Genomic DNA, 25,705 nt, shown 5'->3' with positions numbered 1-25,705 from the left:
GAACTCAGATAGAACATGACAAATGAAAAGAAATTCAGCTTCAGGTAGGTGAGCACAGGCCCCCTCTCAGGCTGAGGGGGCTCTCTTCCAGGACTTAGGCTGCCCTGCCGTTTTAAGTGTGAACTACTAGAACTGGGGATGTCCCTCAGGCACTCTCAGGAGGAAAGGAAATTCCAAGGGAAAAAAAAAGAGCAAAGGGAAACCCAGAGCAGAAAGGAAAAAGCAAGGAGCAGTCACTAGGAGTGAACCAAATGGTCCGGCTCCAGTGCCCTGGCCACTTCCCCACAGTGAGGAAGCTCCGCCGGCCCGCATCCTGGCACACAGCTCCTGTGCTAATGAGATGACTGGTGGCTGGGGCTCCTGATGGGTGCTGGTAGGCAGGGGAACCAACATGTGAGTAGAGGGTGGGACATTCAGCAGCCCCCTCCCCCCACGCCCACCTCTGGGAGAGGAGAGGCACTAGAGATGGAATTAATCACCAGCGGCAATGATTTAATTAACCATGCCTACATAATGAAGCCTCCGTAAAAATCCTAACTGAATGGGTTTGGAGAGCTTCCTGGTTGGTGAACATGTGGAGGTGCTGGGAGGGTGGCATGCCTAGAGAGGGCATGGAGGCTCTGTGCCCCTTCCCACATTCCTTGCCTTATGTTTCTCTTCATCTGTATCCTCTATCATATCCTTTATTATATAATAAACCAGTAAATGTAAGTGTTTCCCTGAGTTCTATGTGCTGTTATAGCAAATTATCAAAACTGAAAGGGGTGTCATGGGAAGCTCTGATTTGTAGCAAAGTTGAATAGAAGTGTGGGTAACCTGGGACCCACTGCTTCTGATTGGCATCTGAATAGAGGGCAGTCCTGTGGGACTGAGCCCTTAATTTGTGGGGTCTGTGCTAACCCCGAGTAGATAGTGTCAGAATTGAATTATAGGAGACCAGCTGGTGTTGGAAAATTGGTCAGTGTGGGAAAAAACCTGCACATCTTCTAGAAGTGTTGAATGTGAACAGAGATGAAACAGAGAGTTTTTCGTTTTCATAGGCTGGATCTCAGAGCCTCACATACTCTCTGCCCCTAGAACTGGCCATTGATTGATGAAGGGGCCCCCACAGCATCCTGATATTTCTTCTGCTATTCTATCAGTAAGTATTTGTTGAGTGGATATTTTCCCAGGTTCTATATTTTTTTGTCTGAAAATACTTCTTGATTATTAAGTCAGATTAGAAATTGGGAGGAGTTATGGAAATTGGGCATCGTTATACATCAGCCATGTCTCATTTGCAGGAAAATGGAGATGCCCAAGCTGAGCAGGAAGATAAAAAGAGCAAGTACCTGTCCTCCTACTGGGTATGAACAGGAGCTCTTTTTCCATCTGCAGCCGAACATGGACGCTTTCATAGTCTGCGGGTCTGACTGCCACGGTATCTTCAGCCCCTCGATCTAAGCCCAAGAGGAAATCCATGGCATCTTTACCATCAAGCTCTTCCTCATCCTGCGTTACATTAAAAGATAACATGAAAAATAAATCATGCTAAGATTATTAGATTACTAAGAAAAATAATAATGATATTAAACTCATCAAACAACATTATCCTGTAATAAAGTTACCTTTTCCTTTTGTTTATCTCTTCTTAAATGAAAGCCTAAAACTGCATACCTTTCATATTTTACAAGTGGATTTTCTTTGTTTTTCACTATTCCACATACTTGGAAAATGTTAAAATTGGAATGGGCTGAAGTCAGAAGAGATGTGCTAAGCAAAATAATTGAAATCTCAACAATTCTGGCCTCCTTGGAGGCTGCTTATTCTTCGAGATTTATTGAAAGAATCTGGGTTCATAAGTCTAGTGGCATTTTAACCTTCCAGCTGGTACGGAGCCCAGGGCAAAGGCACGAGGTATAGGGTCCACACTCTGCTCAGACTGCCGGGGCTTGAATCCCAGCTTCTCCCGGTACCGCCTGGTGACCCGAGGAAATTTATCTACCCCTCTGATCCTCACTCTTCTCAGTTGTAAGATGGGGATATTAGTAGAGCTTACCTCTCAGGGTTTTGTGAGGATACAATTAAATGATGCATGTAAAAATTCTAAGCACAGGGGCCGGCCCCGTGGCGTAGCGGTTAAGTGCGTGCGCTCCGCTGCCGGTGGCCTGGGTTTGGATCCTGGGCGCGCACCGATGCACGGCTTGTCAGGCCATGCTGTGGCGGCGTCCCATATAAAGTGGAGGAAGATGGGCACAGATGTTAGCCCAGGGCCAGTCTTCCTCAGCAAAAAGAGGAGGATTGGCAGATGTTAGCTCAGGGTCAATCTTCCTCACAAAAAAAAAAAAATCCTAAGCACAGGGCTGATAATCACAAATGTTAGCTGAAGAATGTTAATTTTGTTAAACTTAGTATTTTTCAAACTTCTTCTCCTTTTCTTTCTTCTCCTTCTCTTTATTCCTCTTCTCCTTTTCCCTCTAACTTTTCTCCTTCTTCTCTTTCTCCTCCTTCTTCTTTTTAAAATCTAAACCTGGTGTCTATTTATGAGCAACATCTTTTAAAATCCTGTGGAGACTTCCAGATAGCTGAAGACAATGGTGGCAGCCTAGCTACATGACTCCTAGTATTTTCTCCCCAAATACACAAAATGATCAGAAGGGAAAGGAAGCCACATGGTAACCAAGCTCTCAGCATACCTTGAAGACAGAGCATATGCCAAAAACTTAAAAGAAAGTAAAAAAGAGAAAAATCCCCTAATATCAGTGTGCGATTTTTCCGGCTCGTGCTCCCTCTCTGCTTTGTGGTGGGCAAGGACAGACTGAGAAAAACTGCAGAGAAGACAGAAAAGGGAACCAGTGAAAGGGCCCAGAGATGATCTAAAACCTCCTCCAGAAAGACAAAATCTACTTTGAATACAAAAATACTAACAAAGGGTCTTGGCAGACCAGAGCATGGACCACAGGGAAGGGGCTTCAAAGTATGCATGATTTAAAAGGGCACTTTAGAAACATGGGGGAGAAAAATGCAAAAGGAAGGAGAAGTCACTTTTGGAGAGAAGTGTCATGACTCAAGAAGCCCACCGGTTTGTCGATAGTCCTGCCTTCCAGAAGTGGAGCCTGCTTCTCCTCCCCTATGGTTTGGGCTGTACTTAATGACTTACTTCTAATGAGTAGAATATGAGTATAGGTACGTAGCTGCTGACAGCAGGTCATAAAAGACACCATGGCTTCCTCCTTGCTTCCCCTCAGACCACTTGCTTTGGGGGAAACCAGCTGTCATGTCATGAGGACACTCAGCGATGTTAGGGAGAGGTCTGAATTGAGTCCTCTCGCCAACAGCCAGCACTTGGCAGGCAGATGAATGGGCCACCTTGGAAGCAAACCCGACTCAGTCAAGCCTTCAGATGACTGTGGTCTTGGCCACTTTGTCTGCGACCTCGTGAGAGATCCTGGGACAGAACAAGCTGAATATTGATTTGTAAAATAATTATTATAGAACAAGCTGAAGTATTCCCAAGCTTCCATAGACCTAGGTAAGAAATTACATTTCTGGGAGGCATTTTGCAAGGGAGGTGATTAAAATTTAAGCACAGAAATAGGCCAACTGTACAAATCCTGAAAGATTGTAGTGTGTTTTCCTTTTTATTTTTTAATGTGGTACAATAAAAATAACGTAAAATTTGCCATTTTAGCCAATTTTTTTTTTTTTTTTGGTGGGGAAGATTTGCTCTGAGCTAACATCTGTTGCCAAGCTTCCTCTTTTTTTTTTGCTTGAGGAAGTTTAGCCCTGAGCTAACATCTGTGCCAATCTTCCTCTATTTTGTATGTGGGATGCCTCCACAGCATGGCTGATGAGTGGAGTAGGTCTGAGCCCCGGATCTGAACCTGCCAACCCAGGCCACCCAAGCAGAACACGCAGAACTTGAACCACCTGGCCACAGGGTAGACCACTTTTTTAGCCATTGTTAAGTGTACTGTTCTGTGGCATTAAGTACATTCACATTATTGTACAACTATCACACCTTCTATCTCCAGAACTTTTCCATCTTCCCCAACTGAAATTCTATCCCCATTAAACAATAACTTCCCATTCCCCCTCACCCCCAGCCCCCGGCAACCACTATTCTACTTTCTGTCTCTGTGAATTTGGCAAGTCTAGGTACCTCACGTAAGTGGAATCACACAATATTCGTCCTTTTGTAACTGGCTTATCTCACTTAGCATAATGTCTTCAAGGTTCATCCATGTTGTAGCATGTGTCAGAATTTCCTTCCTTTTCAATGCTGAATAACATTCTGTTGTATGTATGTAGATACCATCTTTTGTCCATTCATCTGTTTATGGACACTTGGGTTGCTTCCCCCTTTTGGCTATTGTGACTAATGCTTCTATCAACGTGAGTATACAAATATCTGTTTGAGTGCCTGCTTCCAGTTCGTTTAGGTACACACCCAGAAGTGGGATTGCTGGATCATATGGTAGTTCTATGTTTAAATTTTTGAGGAACCACCAGACTTTTTCACAGCAGCTGCACCACGTTACATTGCTATCAGCAATGCACAAGGGTCCAGTTTCTCCATATCTTTGCCAACACTTGTTATCTTCTGTGTTTTTAAAAAATTTTATAGTAGCCATTCTAGTTTGTGTAAAGTGGCATCTCATTGTGGTTTTGATTTGCATTTCCCTAATGATTAGTGATATTAAGCATCTTTTCATGTACTTATTGGCCATTTGTATGCCTTCTTTGGAGAGATATTTATTCAAGTTCTTTTCCCATTTTTTAATGGTGCATTTTCTTTTATCTCACACATGCCACCCACAATTATGGAATCTGAGTTGTAGCTGGGTGTGGTCTGGGGCGCAGAAAGCTGCTCTTCTGTAAGGTTGTGGGGAGAGAGAGAGCAAGGTTTCATTTGCCTTGGAGAGGCAAATATTTTGCATATGAAATGAATACTAATCATTGTGTGCAGTCTAGCAAGAAAAATCTGCAAGCCACTTTGTTCTGCTTTTTTTTTTTTTCCATCAGAGAAAGATGGACAGATTTAATCAAGGCCTTTGCTACCCAAATTATGGAGTAGTTTGTGTAAAGTGGTATCAATGGCTACAGAGAGGAAGTGAACCTAGGACTCCTACTGCTTTCCACTAAGAAATGGAGGAGCTGTGCTGGATGGTGGTGGCGGGTTTGCCCTCAGGCACTTTCTTCCTGGCTAGGATATTGTCATCATCATCGTGCTCGTTGTCATTGTCATTAACATCATCATCCCTCTCCTCATTACCATCATAATGGTAATACCGTTTTGTTTACTCCTTCTTGCACACGTGGTTCTTCTTCCTCTCCCTCCTCCTCCTCTTGATGAGCTCCATCTCTATTTTTTGCTTTTGTTTTTTCCTCTGATTCCTCTGGTTCGGGATCAAAGTTGAAAGTAAAGAAGTTGTAGGCTTCTTCGGCAGAAGGGAAGCCAGGCGGAACCTAAGGAGAAGCAGTGAGCAATAGAATTTCAGATGACACGAGCTGAAATGAGTGCCACACGGTTCACTCTGACAGCTGGCTTGATGCTAATGGCATCGGGCATATTCTAGGATCCTGTGTATTACCTTTGTTGAAGGTACGAGAATATTGGTAATGAACTTGAACACGTACAACAGGCAGTTGGTGGCCTCCTTTAATATGTAACTTGAATGAGTTACTTTGTTATAAACTAGCAATTATTTACGTTACAACAAGCACATAAATATATTATTCACAGCAGTAAAAGCTTCAGAAAAGACGATTAAAATGCCAAAAAGTGGATTTATTATTTTATAGGCCAATGCTGAGATAGTTTTGTTTAATTATGAGCAATACAGGGTTTTTTTTAAAAAAAGACCCCTTTTTTTGTTTTGATTGTTCTTGAGTTAGTATCCCTCTTTTTTCCCATAATGAAAGCTGGTGCACTTTAGAGCTGAACAAATAGTCTTATCACTAACATTTCCGGCCCTTCCATGCATCTCCCTTCCCCAAATCAGGCGGTATTCTTATCTCTCCAGCTAGATTTTAGGATTTTAAAAGTAGGAATCATTTCTCTTACTTTTTTCTTGCATATTCCATGGTTATAGGAGTCAGGTTATGTGTATATAGTTAGCTCTCAATGGATATTTTTGAAAAACACAAACAAATCACCAAAAAAATATGACTTAAAGCATGCATGATTTAAAACAATCGTGATTTAAAAAGACAGGATTTCTCACCGGGGGTTTAGACTTGCTTTTTCGTACAGAATCACGGAACTTTACTCTTGAATAACTTTGGGAGTCGTCTTCTTGTTGAGTCCTTTGTATCTCTCTGCTTGGCTACATGAGCGGAAAAGAAGGTAGATATACCACTTAAATCCAGAAACTAAGGATGTTCTAAGACGAGCATTAATTCTCAAAAGCCTCATCTTCTGAACTTTGATGCATTTCACCATTTCTAAGAAATAAAATGCTTACAAAGTCTAATATATTTGAAGGCTAAGGTTGCTGAATATTTTCTTACTCAGCTCTGTCTCTCTCAAGACTAAACAAATATAAAATTTTAAACTCAATAAACCCTAAGATGAAAAGTGTTATTTCATCCTACGGATCAATAGATTACCTAGTTCACAGAGGATCATTTCTAAACAGTCTATTAAAAAAAAAAGCATCGAGAATGTCTGACATACATCCTCCGGGACACAAGGCCTGTCCTAGACAGCCTCTGGACCTGCTGTCCCCACTGGAAGCTGAGACTTCTGCTTATACTGGTTTGATGTGCTAATTTTCATTATGGGTGTTCCGTTTCTCCTCTGATAGCCCATCCATCAGGTGCTGTGCCTACCTTGTCCTCATCTCTCCTTCTAATCCACCCCTTCTAGAACCGAGCTACTCCACCTCCTAGCACAATCCAAATGCCGAGTCTTCCTTTTGAGCAATTCTAAGGCATCCCAGTAGTATATCTAGATATTCATAATAAGGGACAAACTTATTCTACCTATAATGGAAGCCTTTCCATTATTATCTGGACCGAGACTTATTTCACGTCATTGGAATAATTTTCATTATTATGAATGGAATGTACTGTACCTGCACTGGGGATCTTCCACATGTTCTACCCAAGTCCTTCCTGTTTTTCAAACCCATGCAAAACTACTTCTTTTCTCAGACTACTCCACCCTAAAATAAATTCTCTTTTCTAGAATCCTATTGTCTGAGTCATATTAGGCAGTCTTCTGTATAGCTTAGTAATAAAAACCATGGGCTCTGGGGGCTGGCCCGGTGGCGTAGTGGTTAAGTTAGTGCACTCTGCTTCAGCAGCCTGGGGATTGCGAGTTCTGATCCCGGGCGTGGACCTGTGCACCGCTTATCAAGCCATGCTGCAGCAGGTGTCCCACATATAAAGTAGAGGGAGATGGGCACAGCTGTTAGCTCAGGGCCAATCTTCCTCAGCAAAAAGAGGAGGATTGGCAACAGATGTTAGCTCAGGGCTAATCTTCCTTACCAAAAAAAACCCAAAAAACAAAGAACTGTGGGCCTGAAGTCTGACCATCTGGCTTTGAGTCCCAACTCTATCATTTATAGTTTAGAGCACTTGTTTTGAGCATCAAATAAAGTAACGCACCTAAAATATACCCATAGTTGTGGCTCTATAATGGTAGCTATTATTATCACATTATTAGTTTTCTTCTTATATGTCAATCTTTTGTCCCCCTAGTTTGAATATACATAATATGACTGTAAATGTTTTATTTTAGCCTGCCAGAAACTGGAGCCTGAGGCAAGGGTTTTTTTGTGCCTGTGGCTTATTTTGAGAAATGGTACCAAAGAACAGGAGGTGGGGACTGGGGAGAATAAAACAGGAGGGAAAGTCAATTCAAGAGAACTTGATTGAGCTGGCTACTGTTATGGGCGACCAGAGTTTCATCCTGCTGGGGCCCCTCTGAGGAGTTGTGTAGAATACTTCTCAGAACTGCCTGCCTACAACATGGAAGAGGGGGATATTTGTCTAAGGGCTTCTGTCATCCAAGTGGGCGAGGTTGCCCCAGATCCCTGGCACTTCCAGTTTGGCATAAGTCTCAGAATGGCTGAGTGGGTCTCCACAGGTCTTTATTCAGATACCCCCATGATGAAAGCTAGAGATACTTGGAACAGCTAAGATAAGGTGCTATAAAGTTTCATCTGTATGCAGCTAGATGTCCAGCAATGGCCAGAATAAAAACGAGGGTGTCAGTTGGGTGTAATCTATCATAATACCAAGAGAATCCATACAATTCCAATTTATGTAAAATTCTATGCTTTTCCTCCATTTTCTCATTTTGCAATATTAAGTTTAAATAATTACGTACTAACTCATACAATAGTCGAAGCTGTACTAATAAATAAATTCCACAGTGCAATGCAAAGTATGGAGTTATTATTTGTCTTGGTAAATTCTAGAATTTTAAATGTTGTTTTTGAGGCTGAGGAAAGAAGCAGATAAGTATTACTTAGTGTAATAATGAAGAATTCAAGAAATTTGAGTAGAATGAAGATCAGATTCCAGTGCTTGGTCAGGAAGGCTTTCCAAGATTCTACCAAGTCTAGTCCCCTCATCAAACAGGGCTGAGCCTTTCTCACACATTGTTGATGCCATTTTGCTCCTGTCTGCCTCAGAATCCCCCATTTCCTATAGCCCATGAGAGAGAGTGATGTGTCTGAAGACACTGGAAACAAGCCAAGGAGTCAACTGATGAGAGAGGAAAGACGCTTGGCTTTGTATAGGCAAGCCTTGGGTTTTAGAGACCTGTGAAGATGATGATAATAAAACACAAGACCAGGCAGAAAGTCTAACACTAGTAGTTTAGAAAATAAACTAAGCAGGTTAGATTCCACATGGCAAAATATGTGTATGTGGAGATAAGTATTTTGTTCTTTTTATTTCTTCCCATCTCCTTTTGTACTTACTTGGCATAGAAGATATTAAGTTCAAACAATATAATTTCATTGGTGTGTTTTATTGCAATATTGATGGTTTTATTATGATATTTATGGACTTGATCAAAAAGCTTGTCATTTAATTTTTATCAAAATCTAAAAAAATTTAAAAGTAAATTATATTAGTACATTTAAGGCCATTACATATACTTAAAAGGATTGAGTGTGCAGAGTTAAATTTTAAAGAACTATTATCTATAACACATTTGTATAATCTTAAAGTAATAATTATATTCAATTTCAAATACCAATAAAATATTGAGTTCCTATCATCATATGTGCATGCATCCAGCTAGGAATTCTTTCTCACCCTTGGATTTGTTGTATCCTCCAAGAGGGCTCTATGGTCCTCTTCAAACTGGAGCTAGACAATCTCAAGTCTCATTACTTTTGCTATAGCACAGTTACAAAATGTGTTAGTTCTAGCTCTGATTTCTCTTCTAAACCACTAATCAATATTTTTAATTTCCTAAAAGACATCCTAATCTGGATTGTCTTGCAGACACATCAAGTTTTTATATATTCTCAATACTAGTCCTGACATTAATCAAGATATATGATTTATAAATAATTTCTCCCATTCTGTGGGTTGTTGTTTCACATTCTTGGTGGTTTCCTTTGAAGCACAAATTTTTTAAATTTTGATGAAATTCAGTGTATCTACTTATTCTTTTGCCACTTGTGCTTTTGGAGTCATCGCTAAGAAAATCATTGCCTAAGCCAAGATACCTCAAATTTTACATAACCTGACTCCAAGGCTGTAGTTAGGTGCCCTATCTATAGGCTCCTAAAGGTACCCACCACAGAACTGAACCACCCTGTACCTCCATTGTCTGTTAACATGTCTGTCATCCCCACTGGGCTCCTTGAGGGTGGATTGTTACTGTCATCTCTGTGTGTTCAGAGCCCACTGGACACCAGCCAGGAAGGAGTCTCCCATAGGTGCTGGCTGGGCAGCGGGTAGAGTGTGTCAAAGGATCAGATCTTGGGTAACCTGGGCCAATGTACCAGGCTCACAAACAGAGAAATTTTGGTTATGTCTAGTGGAGGCCAAGTATTCAAATGCCCTAGGTTATTTCCACTTCGATGTTTAGGTGTTTTTGGAGATTTGTGTTTGGCTTTGTTCTCTTATCACAAGTCCACTGAGTATAAAGTGAAAAGAAATGCAAGAGAGTAATAAGCACAGGTTTGTGTTGGTGAATTTGGATTACTGACCAAAGTATTCCCAAGTTGGTTTCTCCTTTTCTTCCTGACTCTACAGCCTCTGCATTAGCTAATACTTATACAGAGAGGGCTTACCATGTGCCAGACACTGTCTGAAACACGGTAACAGGTAGTAACTCATTTAATCCTCAAAACAATACCAAGAATTAGGTTCTGGTAGCATGCCTATTTTACAGAGGTGGAAAGTGGGGTACAGAGAGTAGATAAGTTACCTGTTCAAGGTCACACAGCTAGTGAGTGAGGTTGCCAGCATTTAACACCGGGCAGCTTGAGGTTCAGCATCTGGGTTCCTCGTGTGTGTTACACTCTTTGCTCCATAGGATATAAATGGACCACTTTTTAAATATTCCTTCTAGGTTGAGGTATATGCATGAAGTAATGTGGTGTGAGTGAGATGTTCCATTAGGAACCTGAGATCAGGTCTAAAGACAAAGCAGTTGATGTTTGCCTCAGATCCGTAGAATGGCTCTTAGGGGATATGGAATATAATAGACATATAAGGCAAGGTCCTGCTCACAAGGAGAAATAAATACCCTGTAAGCCAAGACAGTATATTTTTACTTTTAAAACTGTCAGCTTTATTTGGGATATCATATTCATGGCCCATGGACAGTGAGAGCTACCATGACTTTGTGAAGTGATTATCAATCAGAAGGTATAGACAAGCCCAGATATGAGACCAGACCCTCTCATCACTTAGTCCACTTGACCAGATGCTGAAATTGACACGCTTACCGAAATCACCAAAGTGTTTGCGTCAAGCTGATGGGATTTTAGGTAGTTTTTTCTTCATTTTCCAATATTTTAAAATTATGGCTCTTACAAGGTGGAAAATAAATTGGAATCAAAGAAAAAGAAATGTGTCCTCAACAGACAGGAGTAGCAAATTGTCATAAAGCCATTTCATTGGACCGACTGAGCGTTCCTACTAGAGAACCGTGGACCACAACACGTGAGCACGGCGGCCACTTCCCTTGTAATCAGCAATCTTCGGCTCATACGGGGTGAATATAGGTGCGATTTTATAACACCTCATCATAGAAAAAGCAAAGGCATCACCTAAGAAATCAGTGGTTGTGCCACAGAAATATCCCGAAAGCCAGTGCTTCTTCGTCTCGACGGTGAAAGACGGCCGAACTATCGTCATCAGCAACAGTGAACAACTGGATTGGAATCGTAAACACTTCATTGAGCCATGTGCTCTGTGTTCTTTCTGTTCCTTCTTCAACTCTTTTACACGCTTGTCCTGCATCTACATCCCGGACAAGTCTTTCTTTTACTGGCTTCCTCTCTGCCTCATCGGCCTTTATTGTAAGTTTTTCTCCAAGAGTTAAGACTCTCCTTATTCAGTCTTCTTTCCCTCAGGAAACAAAGGAACTCTCAAACTGTAAAACTCACCACGGTGGACACGCTTCCTGAATCTGTTTCTCCAGGCCTGGTCCCTTCCACTATATGTATCTCTGGAGGAGCACACATTGAGATGCCCCACCAGCACCTCAGATTCAAACAAAAATCACCCCAGTGCATTCAAACCATCTCCCCGTCCTATCATCAATAGCTTTCCATGGCTTGTAGAAAACCGTTGAGGCTCCTTGTGTGACATTCAAGGCCCCCCACCACCCCACGGTACTTCCCTACTTCGCTCTCATCTCTCTCTCTGCTTCCCAGCAACATTTATGGACCTAGCAACACGGACCCATGAGACAGACTGGCAGTGAGATAGAGCTGGGATCAAATCCCACCTCCTCCACATACATGCTCTATTACCTGGGGATGGCTTTGCAGCTATTCTGAACCTCAGTTTCCTCCCCTGTTAAATGCGAATGAAAATAATAGTACTCACCTCATAGGGGTGTTGGGATAATGACATACAATAACATGAGAAAAAGACTTCACAAAATGTTGGGCACTGAGTACTGCTCTATAAATAGTAGCTATTATAATTATTAATAAGCATTTAACATCTCCTCTGTACATAGCTTTGTTCTAGAAACTTCTGCTGGAAATTTTATATTCTGCTTCACTGTTTTTGATCACTAAGTAGAGATGACCCATTTCTTACCTCTGTGCCAAATTCAGTCTCCACTTCTTTTTCACTGGGGCTTCGTAAGCGCCTGGGCCGAGGGGTGGGAACTTCCTGCAGCAATGCACTTTCTGCTTTGGACTAAAAAGTCAGACAGAAAATTACTGCCACACAATGTCAGTAATGCTACGAAAACCTCAGTCACCATCTCAGTGGAAAATAATCAGTACAAAATACATGCTGTACTTCTTCAAGAGCAAAGAGCAGGTGAAATGGTTTAGAAAGATGACATTAAATTCATCTGAAGCATAATTTTCATCTGTGCTGATGTTAAATAACTACATTAACATTGGAAACATGGAAAACAAATGTAGCGGTATTCAAATCCATGCAGTTTTGAGCAAACAGGGCAAGATAGACTAGACCTGGCGAACTGCAATCAGCACTGAGCAAAATATTCCTGTGGTTTCTCTCACCCTTGCAGCTTGTAATTTCTCCCTCATGCGTTCCCTCATGGAAAATTCTGCAAAGCCTGTTCTGGAAGCTGAAGGAATTGGAGGTAAGCCTAAAAAAAATACAGGAAAATTAGTTTAAAACACATTTTTTTCCCCAAAGGAAGGATTAGATTAAAAAATAACAAGGGAATGTGATTTTATTTTGAAAATTTAGAACTTTACATAAACAAACATGAGATAATGCTGACAATTGTCCATTTAACGTAATAAGTACATGTCTTGGCTTCTTTGAGACTGACGGCGAACACCTCCGTCCTGCCAGGACTGTCACGTTGACTTAAGTAAGAATAAAACGAGTGACACCTGACTCTTCAAGGCACAGACACACTTACCAATTCAATTACCACTGGGAGGAGGCTCTCACATTTGTTGAGAAACAGGCTTGTCAGGTGAATGGGTGGCTAATGAGTTTGGGGTTCAACTTGTAACAGCACTTATAACTTCAACCAGAGAAACATTTTCTACAGGCCCTGGCCATTGCCCTGGGCTATACCATAGAGACAACGTGTATTTTGAACATATTATGAAATATGTTCATAAATATCCTGAAATGTTGAACAGCTACTATGTGCCGGGCACTGTGATAGCATGTATTGAATGCATTTTCTCATCAATCTTATGCCATCCCTGTTAGGAGCACACAGGTGTTCTCACCAAGTATCTTGAAGATGAAGACTCTGAGGCCTTCTGTGATATGTGACTGGCTCTATGATCACACACCTAGGATGCAGAATGCTTGGGATTTGGTCCCAGTTCTAGCCTCCTCAGATGCTCTAAACCGTTATGAAAAAGGTGGAAATAAAACAAAGTGTTTGAGAACCAGAATATTACCATGTCTGGAGCAGAGGGGCTCTACTGGGATGAAGTAGGAGATAAGATTGCAGAAGGAGTTTGGGGTCAAGTTATGAGGAGCCTGTGATGTCACATTAAGGAGACTGGAATATATTCTCCATGCGGTAGGGAAGTCTTGAAGAATGTGGAGAGAGGAGGAGGTGAATGTCAGCAGCATTTTCTGAAGATGCACCTGAGGGGCAGGAGTGGAGGGGGGAGACACCAGGGTCCCCAGCTAGGATGTCCTGGTGAGATAATAAGGGGAGGGAGTCAGTGGGAGTAATGGAGAAGCGGTCACAAGAAGGAAAAGGCAATAGGACCCAGTGACAGCATTGGCTGTTCTCTCAGCAGCATTAGCATCTTCTGGGCACTTGTTAGATGTGCAAATTCTCAGGCCAGGCCCCAGACCTACTGAATCAGAATCTGGAGATGGAGCCCAGGAATCTACATGATTTAAACACACACTCAAGTTGGAGGATCCCTGGTTTAGAGAGAGAAGGAGAAGGTGAAGGTGTCTGAGGTTTTGACTGCGATGATTAGGGGTTGGAGGCTGCTGAGAGAGAAAGAGAAATGTGGAGTCAAAGCCGGAGTGGGAGATACTGAAGTGAGTTTGTTTGGAGATAGGATGAATCTGAGGTGTTGGCAGGACATGGAATGTGTGCTTGTCCAGCACGCCAAGCTCTGGGAAAGGGCCCAGGCCTGAAGATAGAGACTTAGGAAGCGTTTCTGCTGTGGCGAAGGCTGCCATTTTGGGAAGGCCTTTCCAGAGGGAGAGAATGCAGGAAGAGGAGGGCTCTGACACTTGTAGCTCTCAGCACTGTTAAGGGAGGAAGGCTAACAAGTGAAAGGAAAAGCGAAGACGGGACATTTGATTAGAAGGTGGAAGGAAAAGTGGCGGAGAGAAGGAAGTGAAGAGACGACAGGCAAAGGCAACAAGTTTGCAGCTTCCGTGAGCAGCTGCTTTGTGCAAAAGAAGACAATAGTTACGGGCTTCAAAGCTTATTTCTGCAGCAGGGCCACTCAATTTCTTAAGTTGTGCTTTCTTCCTTTAGTGTGTTAGAAAGAGATAAAATCCTCCTTATAGCAGGCTCCAACCATGCCACTTACTCATGCGTGTATGGAGGCTTGAAACAGTCATAGTACAGATTATCATCTTGCATGTGTGGGTTAACGTTCAAGTTCTTTAGGAGAATATTGATCAGCTCAATGAAATGGCCTTTGGCATTCTTTTTCAAACTTATTTAAAAAAAAAAATCACGTCATTATTTTCCATTTTAAAGGTCACGTAACCACAGTAGATCATATCCCTGTTAAATATACTCAGAGTCCCAAGACTTTTCCTGTATCACATTTGTCACATTTTGAATTTATATGCATGTGTGATTATCTGATTACTACCTGTTTCCTCCCCCTGGGTCTCTGGCCCCAGCCACACAGGGCAGGCACATGGCAAGTGTCACTGAATATGGACCCTGGGCAGATAAAGGAGGGTTCTGGACTGGTCATCCTGGTGCTTGCCAAGCCTCTTCTCTGGCTGACCACCAAGCTTACTTCTGCCCCCAAAGAAAAGCCCTTTTAAAAGTTAACAATAAATGTCTTTGAATATGAAAAAGCATCTTGTTTATTTACTCCCCCTCCTTTTTTTAAAAAAGAAATCCAGTTTTCAAGTTTAATTAAAATAGCTGCTGCCTATCTATAGTCCACTTGAATAATTTTATAAATTATTCTTTAAAAGGGACAAGATATTTTATTTAAACATATTCTCTTCTGAATAAAGAAACTGAAGAGGCTTCTTTAGCATTAATTTTGAAATGGCAAAAAGTACTTCTTGCCTGATTTTTTAACAAGTCCATGCTAGTGAAAGTCATTTAGAGAGTATAAAGATTTCCAAATCTGATCTGTACCACTAGTTGGTGAGGTGTCATTTTTGCAGCTAGAATGTGACCAGCTCGAGGGCAAGGACTGTGTTGGTGACTTCTGTACCTGGAACTTTGTAGGACAAAATTTGTGAAGGAAAACACATACAGGAACCATGAGGGTGTGAGGGATATTACACTTGAAGTATTTCAAACAAAATAAACGCAATCCTCATTTGGGTGAAATCAGTGATGATGACAGCTGTTTTTTAAAGATAATATTACACATGGGAAGCTGAATGTACTGATTCACTCCCTTTGACGTAATAGAGAATAGGGATTAGGCACTTCCATTTTTATCTTGGTGGAACATGGCAGACACTTTCTTTAAACAGCTAGAAATACCAAGACAACTCTCAGAAGACAGTTTTTCCCCTAATTTATTTCCAGTTACTCCACTACACTACTAATCAGCTATGTGATCCCAGACTGTCTCTATCTTTCCTGCCCTGGGGATGAGAACTGATTTGCAAGCACGTGGAAGGGTGTGATTTCATATTTACATGAAGAGGCTCTTTGACACAGCTAAGAAAACCTGGCATGAATAAAGTTTCTGCAGCAGCAAATGCAAAGAATGGGATGAAAATAATTTTTAAAATTACTAAAGATTTGATTTGGGGGCATGCAAAAACTTACGGATAATGAGAGAATTTCAAGACATTCCATTGAAATATATACATAATATCAGTTAGTATGAAATATGGATTTCCTCGACAAAGGGATGGTTTTCACTGCAGGCAGCAGGGATATATTTCAGCAATGTTGCACTGGCTTCCTGGCAAACATGTTAATCCCAAGGCTTCATCAGCCTCCTGTTTGCAAATGGCTTCCAGATCTTCTCTGTGCTCTGTCTCCTTTTTCCTATCACCCATACTCACTGTACCCCATTTTCTCTCCTTACAGGCTTAATAAAATGGTAGACACCTTCCACTTCTCTTTTAACCACTTCTATTACACCTGACCCCTCAGAAAACACAACAACCTTCTAATAAAATAGGCATTGCATTTTGAAATAATTTTCTAATCTTCTCATCCTCTGTCTCCAAGTTGATGCGATCTCATTGTGGCTTTCTAAGCTCCTTACTCCACCATCTGGAAGTCCTCCTCTCTGCCCCTTATTTTTGCAGAAATTCCCATATTTCTTGCTAGGCCGTTGTTCTGTGAATCTCACCACCAAGCCCACAGCCCTTTGTGTACCTTGGGGTACACGAGGCTTTTACAAGTTCTTGACATAAAATTAGAAATGGAGTATTTTAGTTTGGATTTGAATTGGTGTTATCTGAATTCACATGGATTGTAGAGGAGGTGAGCGTGATGACGATTCTTGTTTATTTTTTAATTTTTTTTAAAGAAGTCTATATTTTCTTTTTTTTAAATTTTTTTTTGTTTGTTTATTTATTTTTCCCCCAAAGCCTCTGTCTATAGTTGTAGGTCATAGCCGCACATCCGTCCAGTTGCTGCATGTGGGACACGGCCTCAGCATGGCCGGAGAAGCAGTGCGTCGGTGGGTGCCCGGGATCCGAACCTGGGCCGCCAGCAGCACAGCGCACGCACCCAACCGCTAAGCCACGGGGCCGGCCCACAATTCTTGTTTAATTACCTCCCTCTTCCATCTTCCTACTCTAGTTAAAGAATACACTTCTAAAAGTTTTTATTTATTTATTTGACTCTTTATAATTAATAAATACCAAATTTTACAGTACCTTTATGTTTTCATCAGTTGTGCACTATTGATAATTATAATAATAGCTCAATCAAAAATTCAATTTGTTAATATGGCGAGCAATAAAAGATTTTCAAGCATAGAAATATATTATTTAAAATTCTAGGGGCCGGCCCAGTGGCGCAAGTGGTTAAGTGCGCGTGCTCCACTGCGGCAGCCTGGGGTTCGGCCGTTTGGACCCCGGGCGCGCACTGATGCACTGCTTGTCAGGCCATGCTGTGGCGGCGTCCCATATTAAGTGGGGGAAGATGGGCATGGATGTTAGCCCAGGACCAGTCTTCCTCAGCAAAAAAAGAGGAGGATTGGCAGATGTTAGCACAGGGCTGATCTTCCTCACAAAATAAATAAATAAATAAAATTCTGTGGGGGAAGAAGTGGAAGGAAGGCATTCAAGAAGAAAAGAGAATAGTGTAAAATTTCCAACTGTTCAGGGAAAGCTTGTTGATTATTTTTGAAATAGATGACAGTGGTTATCAAATCATGCACCACTTAAATTTTTTTGGATAACTTTAAAAGTGATGCAACAGTTTTTAAAACATTAATATTTACAATATGCCATAAATGAAATCTTTTGTAAATATTGAAAAGTATGAGAAAAATATTTATGGCAACTTACATTTGGTGTTAATTCTTGTAGGGTTAGTGGACAAAAGGGTTGAGAGAACTCTGGCCTGAGCTGCTTGTTCCTCCTGCCTGTCCTCTCCCCATCACAAGCAATGTTCCCCCTATTGGCAAATTCCTGGGCTAGAATATAGATATGGAGTTGGGGGTGCATAGTGAGAGCATGGGACAGAAACCAGCTTGACTTTGGTAGAAAAAATTGGAGGGTAGCAGAGGTAATATTCTGTAGACTTGAGAGGAACAATGGAACAAGTTGGACAATCAGCTGGACTGTCACCAACTTCTGACCGACTTCAGATGGATGTAAGGACATGGATATCCTTTCAGCCACAGCCAGCCCTCTGGGAACCGAGGACTTCCTCGACTGTCAGGCAGGTCAAACAAAGTCGGGGAAAGGCCCAAAGGCTAATGGTGGTTGTTACCAGGGTATAAGTATGTGGGTGATTCTTTTCTTCTATTTCCGTCTCCTAATTTTCTAATTTTTATAAAATAGACCAGTATCACCTGTGAAAATTTTACTAAACAAAATGAAAGTCAAAACAGGCTTGAAAACAGCAGGCTCTGCCCTGGGTTTGAGCCCCAGCGCTGCTGATTGATAGTTCACATTTGCTGAGGGATCTAGAGGGACTTCTTTGGTCATTTTCTTCCTTTCTGGTTCTTTCTTCCATAGTCTTATTAACATTTTCATTTTATATTAACTGAAAACTCATGGCCGTTATTCCGGTGCCTAAGTCTCCTTCTGACTCAGGGGTGGATTAGACCTCAGAATTCTGGCTCTGCCCACTGCCCCTTCCTGCTTTGTGCTTCAGCACACCTCCCAGGTTCAGGGATTGTTGTGGACTAAATGTTTTTATCCCCCTAAAATTCATATGTTGAAGCCCTAACCCCCAATATGATGGTATTTGGAGGTGGGGCCTTGGGGAACTGATTAGGTTTAGAAGAGGGCGTGAGGGTGGGGCCCCCATGATGGGATTACTGTCCCCATAAGAAGAGGAAGAGAGACCAGAGCTGTCTCTCTCTCTACCATGGGAGGATACAGTGAGAAGGTGGCCATCTGCCAGCAAGGAAGAGGGCTCTCACCAGAAACTGAGTCATCCTGCACCTTTATCTTGGACTTTCCAGTCTCCAGAATGGTGAGAAATAAATGTCTGTTGTTTAAGCCACCAGTCTATGGTATTTCATTATAGCAGCTGGAGCTGACTGAGATGGGGATCATCAGCCTGGGCAAGACTGGGCCTGGCCAATCCTGTCTTTTGCCCTGTGCTCCAGCATCACCGTAGTGGCGAGATAGGGCAAGGGGGCTTCAAATAGGACTGAGACTCATTGATCAATGAAGAGCAAAGAACATCGATATATTTTGACAGGAAAATTTTGCCTAGGATTGAGCTTTTTACATTGCCTTGGGCACAGTTGAAAAAATGTAAACAGCAACCAGGAGGGTCAGGAACTGAGCAAGAAACGCCAGGCTAACTATTAGTGGTCTCAGAACAAGCTTCGTGAACACCCAAGAGGGGAAACAACATGTAAAGCTTCTGAATTAGGAATATTTTTGTGGGAGTTAGTCTCTGACGGGATACTAGTATTCTACAAAACCCGATTTTGGAAATGCTGAATTAGACAATCTCTTCTCCACTTTTCAAGCACTCAGCCTACAAATGTTTATGGAGCACCTATTAAGTGAACAAGGCATTAGGGATAAAACAGTGAACAAAACAAACAAATATCCCCACCTTAGTGGAGTGTGTTTGCCAGTGGTGGGGACAGACCACAAACAAGTAGTATCTTGAGTGTGTCAGATGGTGATAGATGGTATGGAGACAAATAAAGCGGGATGGGGATAAGGAGCGTCAGGAGGGAAGGGTGTACTGTAGTTTTAAGTAGAGTGGCCAAGCAAGGGCTTCCAGGTGACACTGCATCAAGTAAAGGAAATGGAGGATCAAGCCACATGGATAGCTGTGGGACAAGCCTTTTAGCTACAAGTAACATCTGGTGCAAAGACTCCGAGATAGGGCTACGGCTGATATGAGACCAGAGCAGAAAGAGGGAACAGAAGGGGTGGGAGATGGAATACTAGGATACGAGGTCCTAGAGACAAGGGGGAGACAAACTGTGTAGGTCATCCTACAGAATTTGGCTTTAACTCTGAGTCAAGTGAATTTGGCTTTAACTCTGAGTCAAGTGAGAGCCATTGGAGGATTTGAACAGAGTGACATGCCCTTATTTTCATAAGACCACTCTAGCTGCTGGGTTGAGAATGCTGGTGGGAATGGAAGCAAAGGCATCAGGTAGAAGGCTATTGCAGTCCTCTAGATGAGTGTTGAAGGCGGCTTGGATCAGGATTGTAGTAGTGGAAGTAGTGAGAAATGGTCATATTTTAGATCTCTTCTGAAGGCAAAGCAAACAGAACTTATTGATAGACTGGATGTGGGCAGATAGAAAGACAGGAATTAGGGATGACTCCAAGTTTTTGACCCAAGCGGTAGAAAAAAATGAAATGTCCATTTAGTGAGATGGGAAGACTGTAGGAGAAACAGCTTGGGTTTGGGAGAAGGAGATCAGAAGCTCATTTTCAGTCGAGTAAAATATGAGTCGTCTCAAAATAGATCATAGATCTAACTAAAGGTAAGAGCTAAAAGCATAAAACTTCTAGAAAAAAATATGAGAACATTTTCATGACCTTGGGTCAGGCAAAGAATTTTTAGATACAATCCCAAGAGCACAATCCATAATAGAAAAAAAGTGATAAATTTGACTTCATCAAAATTAAAAACTTTTGTACTTCAAAAGACATCATGAAAAAAATGAAAAGATAAGACATTTACTTGGAGAAAATATTTGCAAATTATATCTCTGATAAAGTACTTATATCCAAAATATATAGAGAACTCTTACAACTCTATAGTAAGACAAAGGATCCAGTTAATGAGTAAAAATTTAAATAGACATTTTACCAAGAAGATATACAAATAGCTAATTGAGCAGATGAAAAAATACTCAATATTATTAATCACTAGAGAAATACACATTAAAAGCAGAGTGAAATAGCACTATACATACAGTATAAAGGCTATGATTAAAGACAAATAATATCAATTGTTGGTAAGGATGTGGAGAAACTGAAACTCATAAACTGTTGGTGGGAAAGTAAAATGATACAGCCACTTTGTAAAACAGATTGACAGTTTCTTATGAAGTTAAATATAAATTTATCATATGACCCTGAGAGTCTACTACTTCTCAAGAGAAATGAAAGCATATGTGTACACAAAGACATGTTGCCAATGGCACCATTATTCATAATAGCACCAGACTACAAATAATCCAAATGTCCATCAACAGGTGAGCGAATAAATAAAAGATGGTATAACCATATAATGGACTATAATTCAGCAATAAAAAGGAACAAAATGTGGATATATGCTACAGTAATTATGAATTTCAAAAAACATTATGCTAAGTGAAAAAGCCAGACAGAAAACACTACATATTGTATGATTCTATTTACATGAAATGTCTATAAAAGGCATATTTATAGGGATATAAAACAAATCAGTGTTTGTCTAGGGCTAGGGGTGGAAATGGGGATTAACTGCAGATAGGCATAAGGGAACTTTTTGGGGTGATGAAAATGTTCTAAAACAGGATCATGGTGATGGTTGCACAAGTCTATACATTGACTAAAAATCATTGAATTTATACTTACAATGGGTGAATTTTACGATATGCAAATTATACTTCAATAAGACTATTAAAAATGTGAATTGTCTTCTTAGATGTGCAAAAGTGGATGTTGAGGAAGTAGTAGGCACATTCAGTTTGAAAGAGGCCCAGGCTGAAGACAAAAATTAGGGACTGGTCAGTTATACATACAATATCTGCACAAAAGAATTTAAAGTCTTGAGATGACCAAGAGAGTGAGTGTTGATAAAGAAAGGGGGGCCAAGCACCGAGCTTGGGGTGCTCCAACATCCAGAGGTTGGGGATGTAGGAACCAGCCAGGAGGCTGACGGGTGCAGCCGTGAGGCGGAGGGACAACCAGGAGAGCCAAGTCCTGGAAGCACAGCCCAAGAGGAGGGAGTGGGGAGCTGCATCAAATGCTGCTGAGAGTCAAGTAAGGTCAAGACTAAGGTGCGGCTACTGAATGTAGCAAATGTGCAATTCACTGGTGACTTCAACAGGAACAATTTCGATGGAGAGTGGGGAGGTGAGTTAGATTGGAGCTGGTTCAGACTAGAGACAAAAATGGGAATAGATGACTCTGGAGGAATTTTGCTGTAAAGAAGTTTTTTTGGAAAATTCCTTTCCTTAGAACTGATAATAATGATGGGTATGTTTGTATACTTTGTATTCTTTTATGAGCTGGTCAGTTAGGTGCGGCCACAAGAGGAGACAGAAGAGAAGCTCAGGAAACGAAGTTCATTATACTCCCAGGTCCTAGAGCCAGGAGCAGGGCACGCCACCCAGGGCCGCATGGAAAGACACCAAGGTGGTCAGGAGGCAGAGGACAGGAGGGGCGTGAGAGCTTAGGTCACAGCCTTTACTGGGATGTCAGAGGAAAAGATAAGACAGGGCAGGTAAACGGTTTAGATTGGTGGTTTGAATAGTGCCGATGGGCTCTAAGCTATAGTTGGTCTCCAGTTGCCGGGTACCCGGCCCTGGAATGATTCAGGCAGAGGAATATTGCCTCCTGGGGTTGTGCTGGCCAGATAGAGGAAGCAGGGCTCTGCACTGTTAGTTTGCATATCGAAGGCATGCTGCAGGCTGGGCCCCTTGATACCTCTTAGAATTGGCTAGTCTCTCTCTAACCAGAAAGTTTTTTTCTTAGGATGTCAAACATCATAATATCCAGAGAATAAAAAATTTATAGGATACAAAGTACTATTTACTTTTACTTGTTTCAGTACTTTACTTAGTCCTCCCAGTACCGTGTGAGATAGCAAACACCAGCGTTGGTGAACTTTTTGACATTTTCTACATTCTCCATTATGTGTCCTCTGACTAGAATGTTCTTTCCCTTCTCCAGCCACTGGGCTCCAAGGTAACTCCCAAGACCCAGCTCCTTCGGGCAGTTCTCCTCCGTGTCTCATCCTGTGCCTTTAACATTTGTTTCCCGGGTCAGTCTCTCCAGGTCTTGATGACTTTTAAAAGCTATGCCTAAAATAAATGATCTATTTCCTTTCATTTGCATCAAATTTCACCAGATTCCGAACTCTTTTTTCAACCAATACTGAGAGATTGGCTCTGAAATGAAGCTTTAATCAGAGAACCTAACACGAATGAATGGAAAACAGATGTCAGTAATGAAGAAATTTGTGTTCATAAGAAACTACTTAACATTTGATAGTCACTCCCTTAGGAGATGGCGTAAGTTGGAGTTGTGGAGGAATGTGTGTGCCTTTTTACTAGATGTTTATTTGATTTGGAACTAGTGCCTGTTCAGTGAAATGCTTTCTTTATTTGGAATGTCATGACTATACATATGTTTGAATAGCAAATTAGAAGCCAAAGCTCTCACTGCATGGATTTGTGCTGTTGTTAATCAGGGAGGTGGCATCTCTGGCATGTGCCTGGTGCAGTGGGGGAGGTCAGGTAATCAAGAGTGCTGGTACCTGAGTATCTGAATACCGTCTGACCTTGACAATACTTGGAGCTCTGTGGGAATGCTTCAGTATAGAGAAGGTCACAGGTTCAAGGTGAGGAGCTGGGTTGGTAGCAGCAAGGTGCAGGCTAGACCCATGAGAGGTTTGGTAAGTAGGAAGGCAGGAAGGAATCAAAGATCTGGATCCAGATGAAGAGACTTGGTTGGAAGGATGTGGTCGGCATGGTAGTGGGGTGGTAAGTGAGCATACCTAAGCCAGAGCACGGCCTTGAGTAAAAAGCAGAGAGGCCAGCTTGAGACATCTGTTCACTCAGTAAGCACTGTTGAGTGCTGTCTGTGAACCAGTGCTGTGCTGAGCAGAGCTGAAAGTCAGCTTTACCCTCAAGGATGTCTAGTTTGTTGAGGGGAGACTGTGTACCAGTAAAAAGATGACTTCAGACACTCACATGGGCACAGGGGTCATGAAACTAGAGAAGATCTACTCAGTCCACACTGGGGCATAGGGGAAACTTTCCAAAAGGGGTGATATGTGTACTGATTTTTGAAAGGTAAGTAGCTAGGCTAAGACAAGTAAATAAACCAAAGCCTCAAAGAGAGAGGGATTTTTCTAGGTGGGGAGGGTAAGGTGGGTGATCTACCTGGGTCACTGTTTGGGAAAAAAAATGAGGCACAGCCAGACGAAAAATCTTGTGAAGACCCTAAGCTTGCTCTATGTCCTGTATGAAGAGTTCTCTGGGGTCTCTGGGAGCCACTGTCCATAGTGCTGGTTGTGGCATTACCATTGTACTTTCTGTTGGCAACTATAAACCATTAGCTTCAAAGACCAACCAGGGTTAACGTTTGTGGGTGTAGAATGACATTATAGTGCAGCAATTAAGACACAGGTTCTGGAGGTCTAGAGACTGGAGTTTGAGTTCTGGCTCCTTTACCTCTAGCTGCTGGTTCTCCCTGAACCTTAGTTTCCTAATCTATAAAACAATGCCTGGTGACAGGACTGTCTGAGAATTAAATAAAGTGATGCATGTAAAGACCTTAGCATGGTGCCTGCCATGTCACAGCACTCAAGAAAGGTAATTAGTTTTGCTAGTTATTGAGCATCAAGTTCTTCTTCCAGCTGGAAGAGGCTATTGTGTGCTCTGCAGGGTGCTTTCTGTATGTCATCTGATTTTTTGTCATAACAGCTGCATGAAGCAGAGGCGTTTATGATCGCCATTTTACAAATGAGGCTCCCATGGCTTAGGAAGATTATGTCATTGCTCAAGGTCCCATGGCTGAAAGCAGTAAAAAGTAGTAGTGAATCTGATTTCAGAGTTTCTATAGGTGTCAAGGAATGTTTGCTGACTCAAAATGTTTATTTCTGTTAATATCTTGGGCAACATATTGGTGTGGGGGCAAGGAAAGAGAACAAGGAATCTTGATGGAAATCTTATTGGGCAGCTTGCTGTCTGGCTTAGAACAGAGTCTTAAGCTCTCAGAGCTCAAAGTTGTTAGATTTATTATCTATCTATCTATCTATCTATCTATCTATCTATCTACCATCTATCTATCTACGTACTATCTCTGGGAGGGGAGAGATGCCTCAGGTAGACCAATAAGTGCTTAGGGATAAAAAATAAAATGGAACATATGAGCTTAAAAAGTCCCATAGCTTTCTCAGCATCAATCTTTGAGCATAAACTTTCATGTTGGAGCTGGGGAAACCACTGAACCTGAGGTTTCGCCTAGGGAAATGTAGGTTAACAGTGTTGCCAAATTGGTCAGGAGAGAGAGCCTCAAGACTCATTTAGACAGAGTATTAGCTCCAGCCCAGGCAGGGGGACGGTGGTACCAGGATGGTTCAACATATGAAAATCAATTAATGTAATACACCACATTAACAGAACTAAGGACAAAAACCACATGACCATCTCAGTTGATGCAGAAAAAGCATTTGACAAAATTCAACATTCTTTTATAATGAAAATACTCAGCAAACTAGGAATAGAAGGAAACTACCTCAACATTATAAAGGCCATATATGAAATGCCCACAGCTAACAACATATTCAATGGTGACAAACTGAAAGCATTTCCACCAAGATCAGGAACAATGCAAAGGTGCACCCTCTCATCACTTCTGTTCAACATAGTACTGGAAATCCTAGCCAGAGCAATTAGGAAGTGCTATAGACTGAATGCTTGTGTCCCCCTAAAACTCATATGTAGAAACCTAATCCCCATTGTGAGAGTATTTGGAGGTGAGGCCTGTGGCAGGTGATTAAGTCATGAGGTCAGAGCCCTCATGAATGGGATTAATGTCCTCATAAAAT

General features: G+C 41.7%; 1 protein-coding gene across 6 annotated transcripts in view; it reads right to left on the bottom strand.

The window, feature by feature from the left end:
• The window catches only part of CC2D2A (coiled-coil and C2 domain containing 2A), a 119,700-nt gene that overhangs the window by 76,869 nt on the left and 17,126 nt on the right, over positions 1-25,705 (bottom strand). For 5 of the 6 annotated variants that reach the window (XR_015552868.1, XR_015552869.1, XM_087434113.1 and 2 more), the window contains 5 exons: positions 12,669-12,757; positions 12,232-12,333; positions 6,207-6,308; positions 5,272-5,448; positions 1,332-1,491 (listed from right to left, as the gene is read on the bottom strand). Coding sequence is in view for 4 of the 6 variants with exons in the window: in XM_087434113.1 (XP_087290239.1) it covers positions 1,332-1,491; positions 5,272-5,448; positions 6,207-6,308; positions 12,232-12,333; positions 12,669-12,757 (630 nt within the window). In the remaining 2 variants the exon portion in view is untranslated. The remainder of the gene's footprint in view (positions 1-1,331; positions 1,492-5,271; positions 5,449-6,206; positions 6,309-12,231; positions 12,334-12,668; positions 12,758-25,705) is intronic. The other variant, XM_087434116.1, reaches the window with a different exon arrangement.

Source organism: Ceratotherium simum, chromosome 8, assembly GCF_057802395.1.
Source record: "Ceratotherium simum simum isolate JZ-2026a chromosome 8, ASM5780239v1, whole genome shotgun sequence".
Lineage (NCBI taxonomy): Eukaryota > Metazoa > Chordata > Mammalia > Perissodactyla > Rhinocerotidae > Ceratotherium > Ceratotherium simum.
Note: the sequence above shows the minus strand (reverse complement) of the source record. Positions and strands in the feature narration are given on the sequence as shown.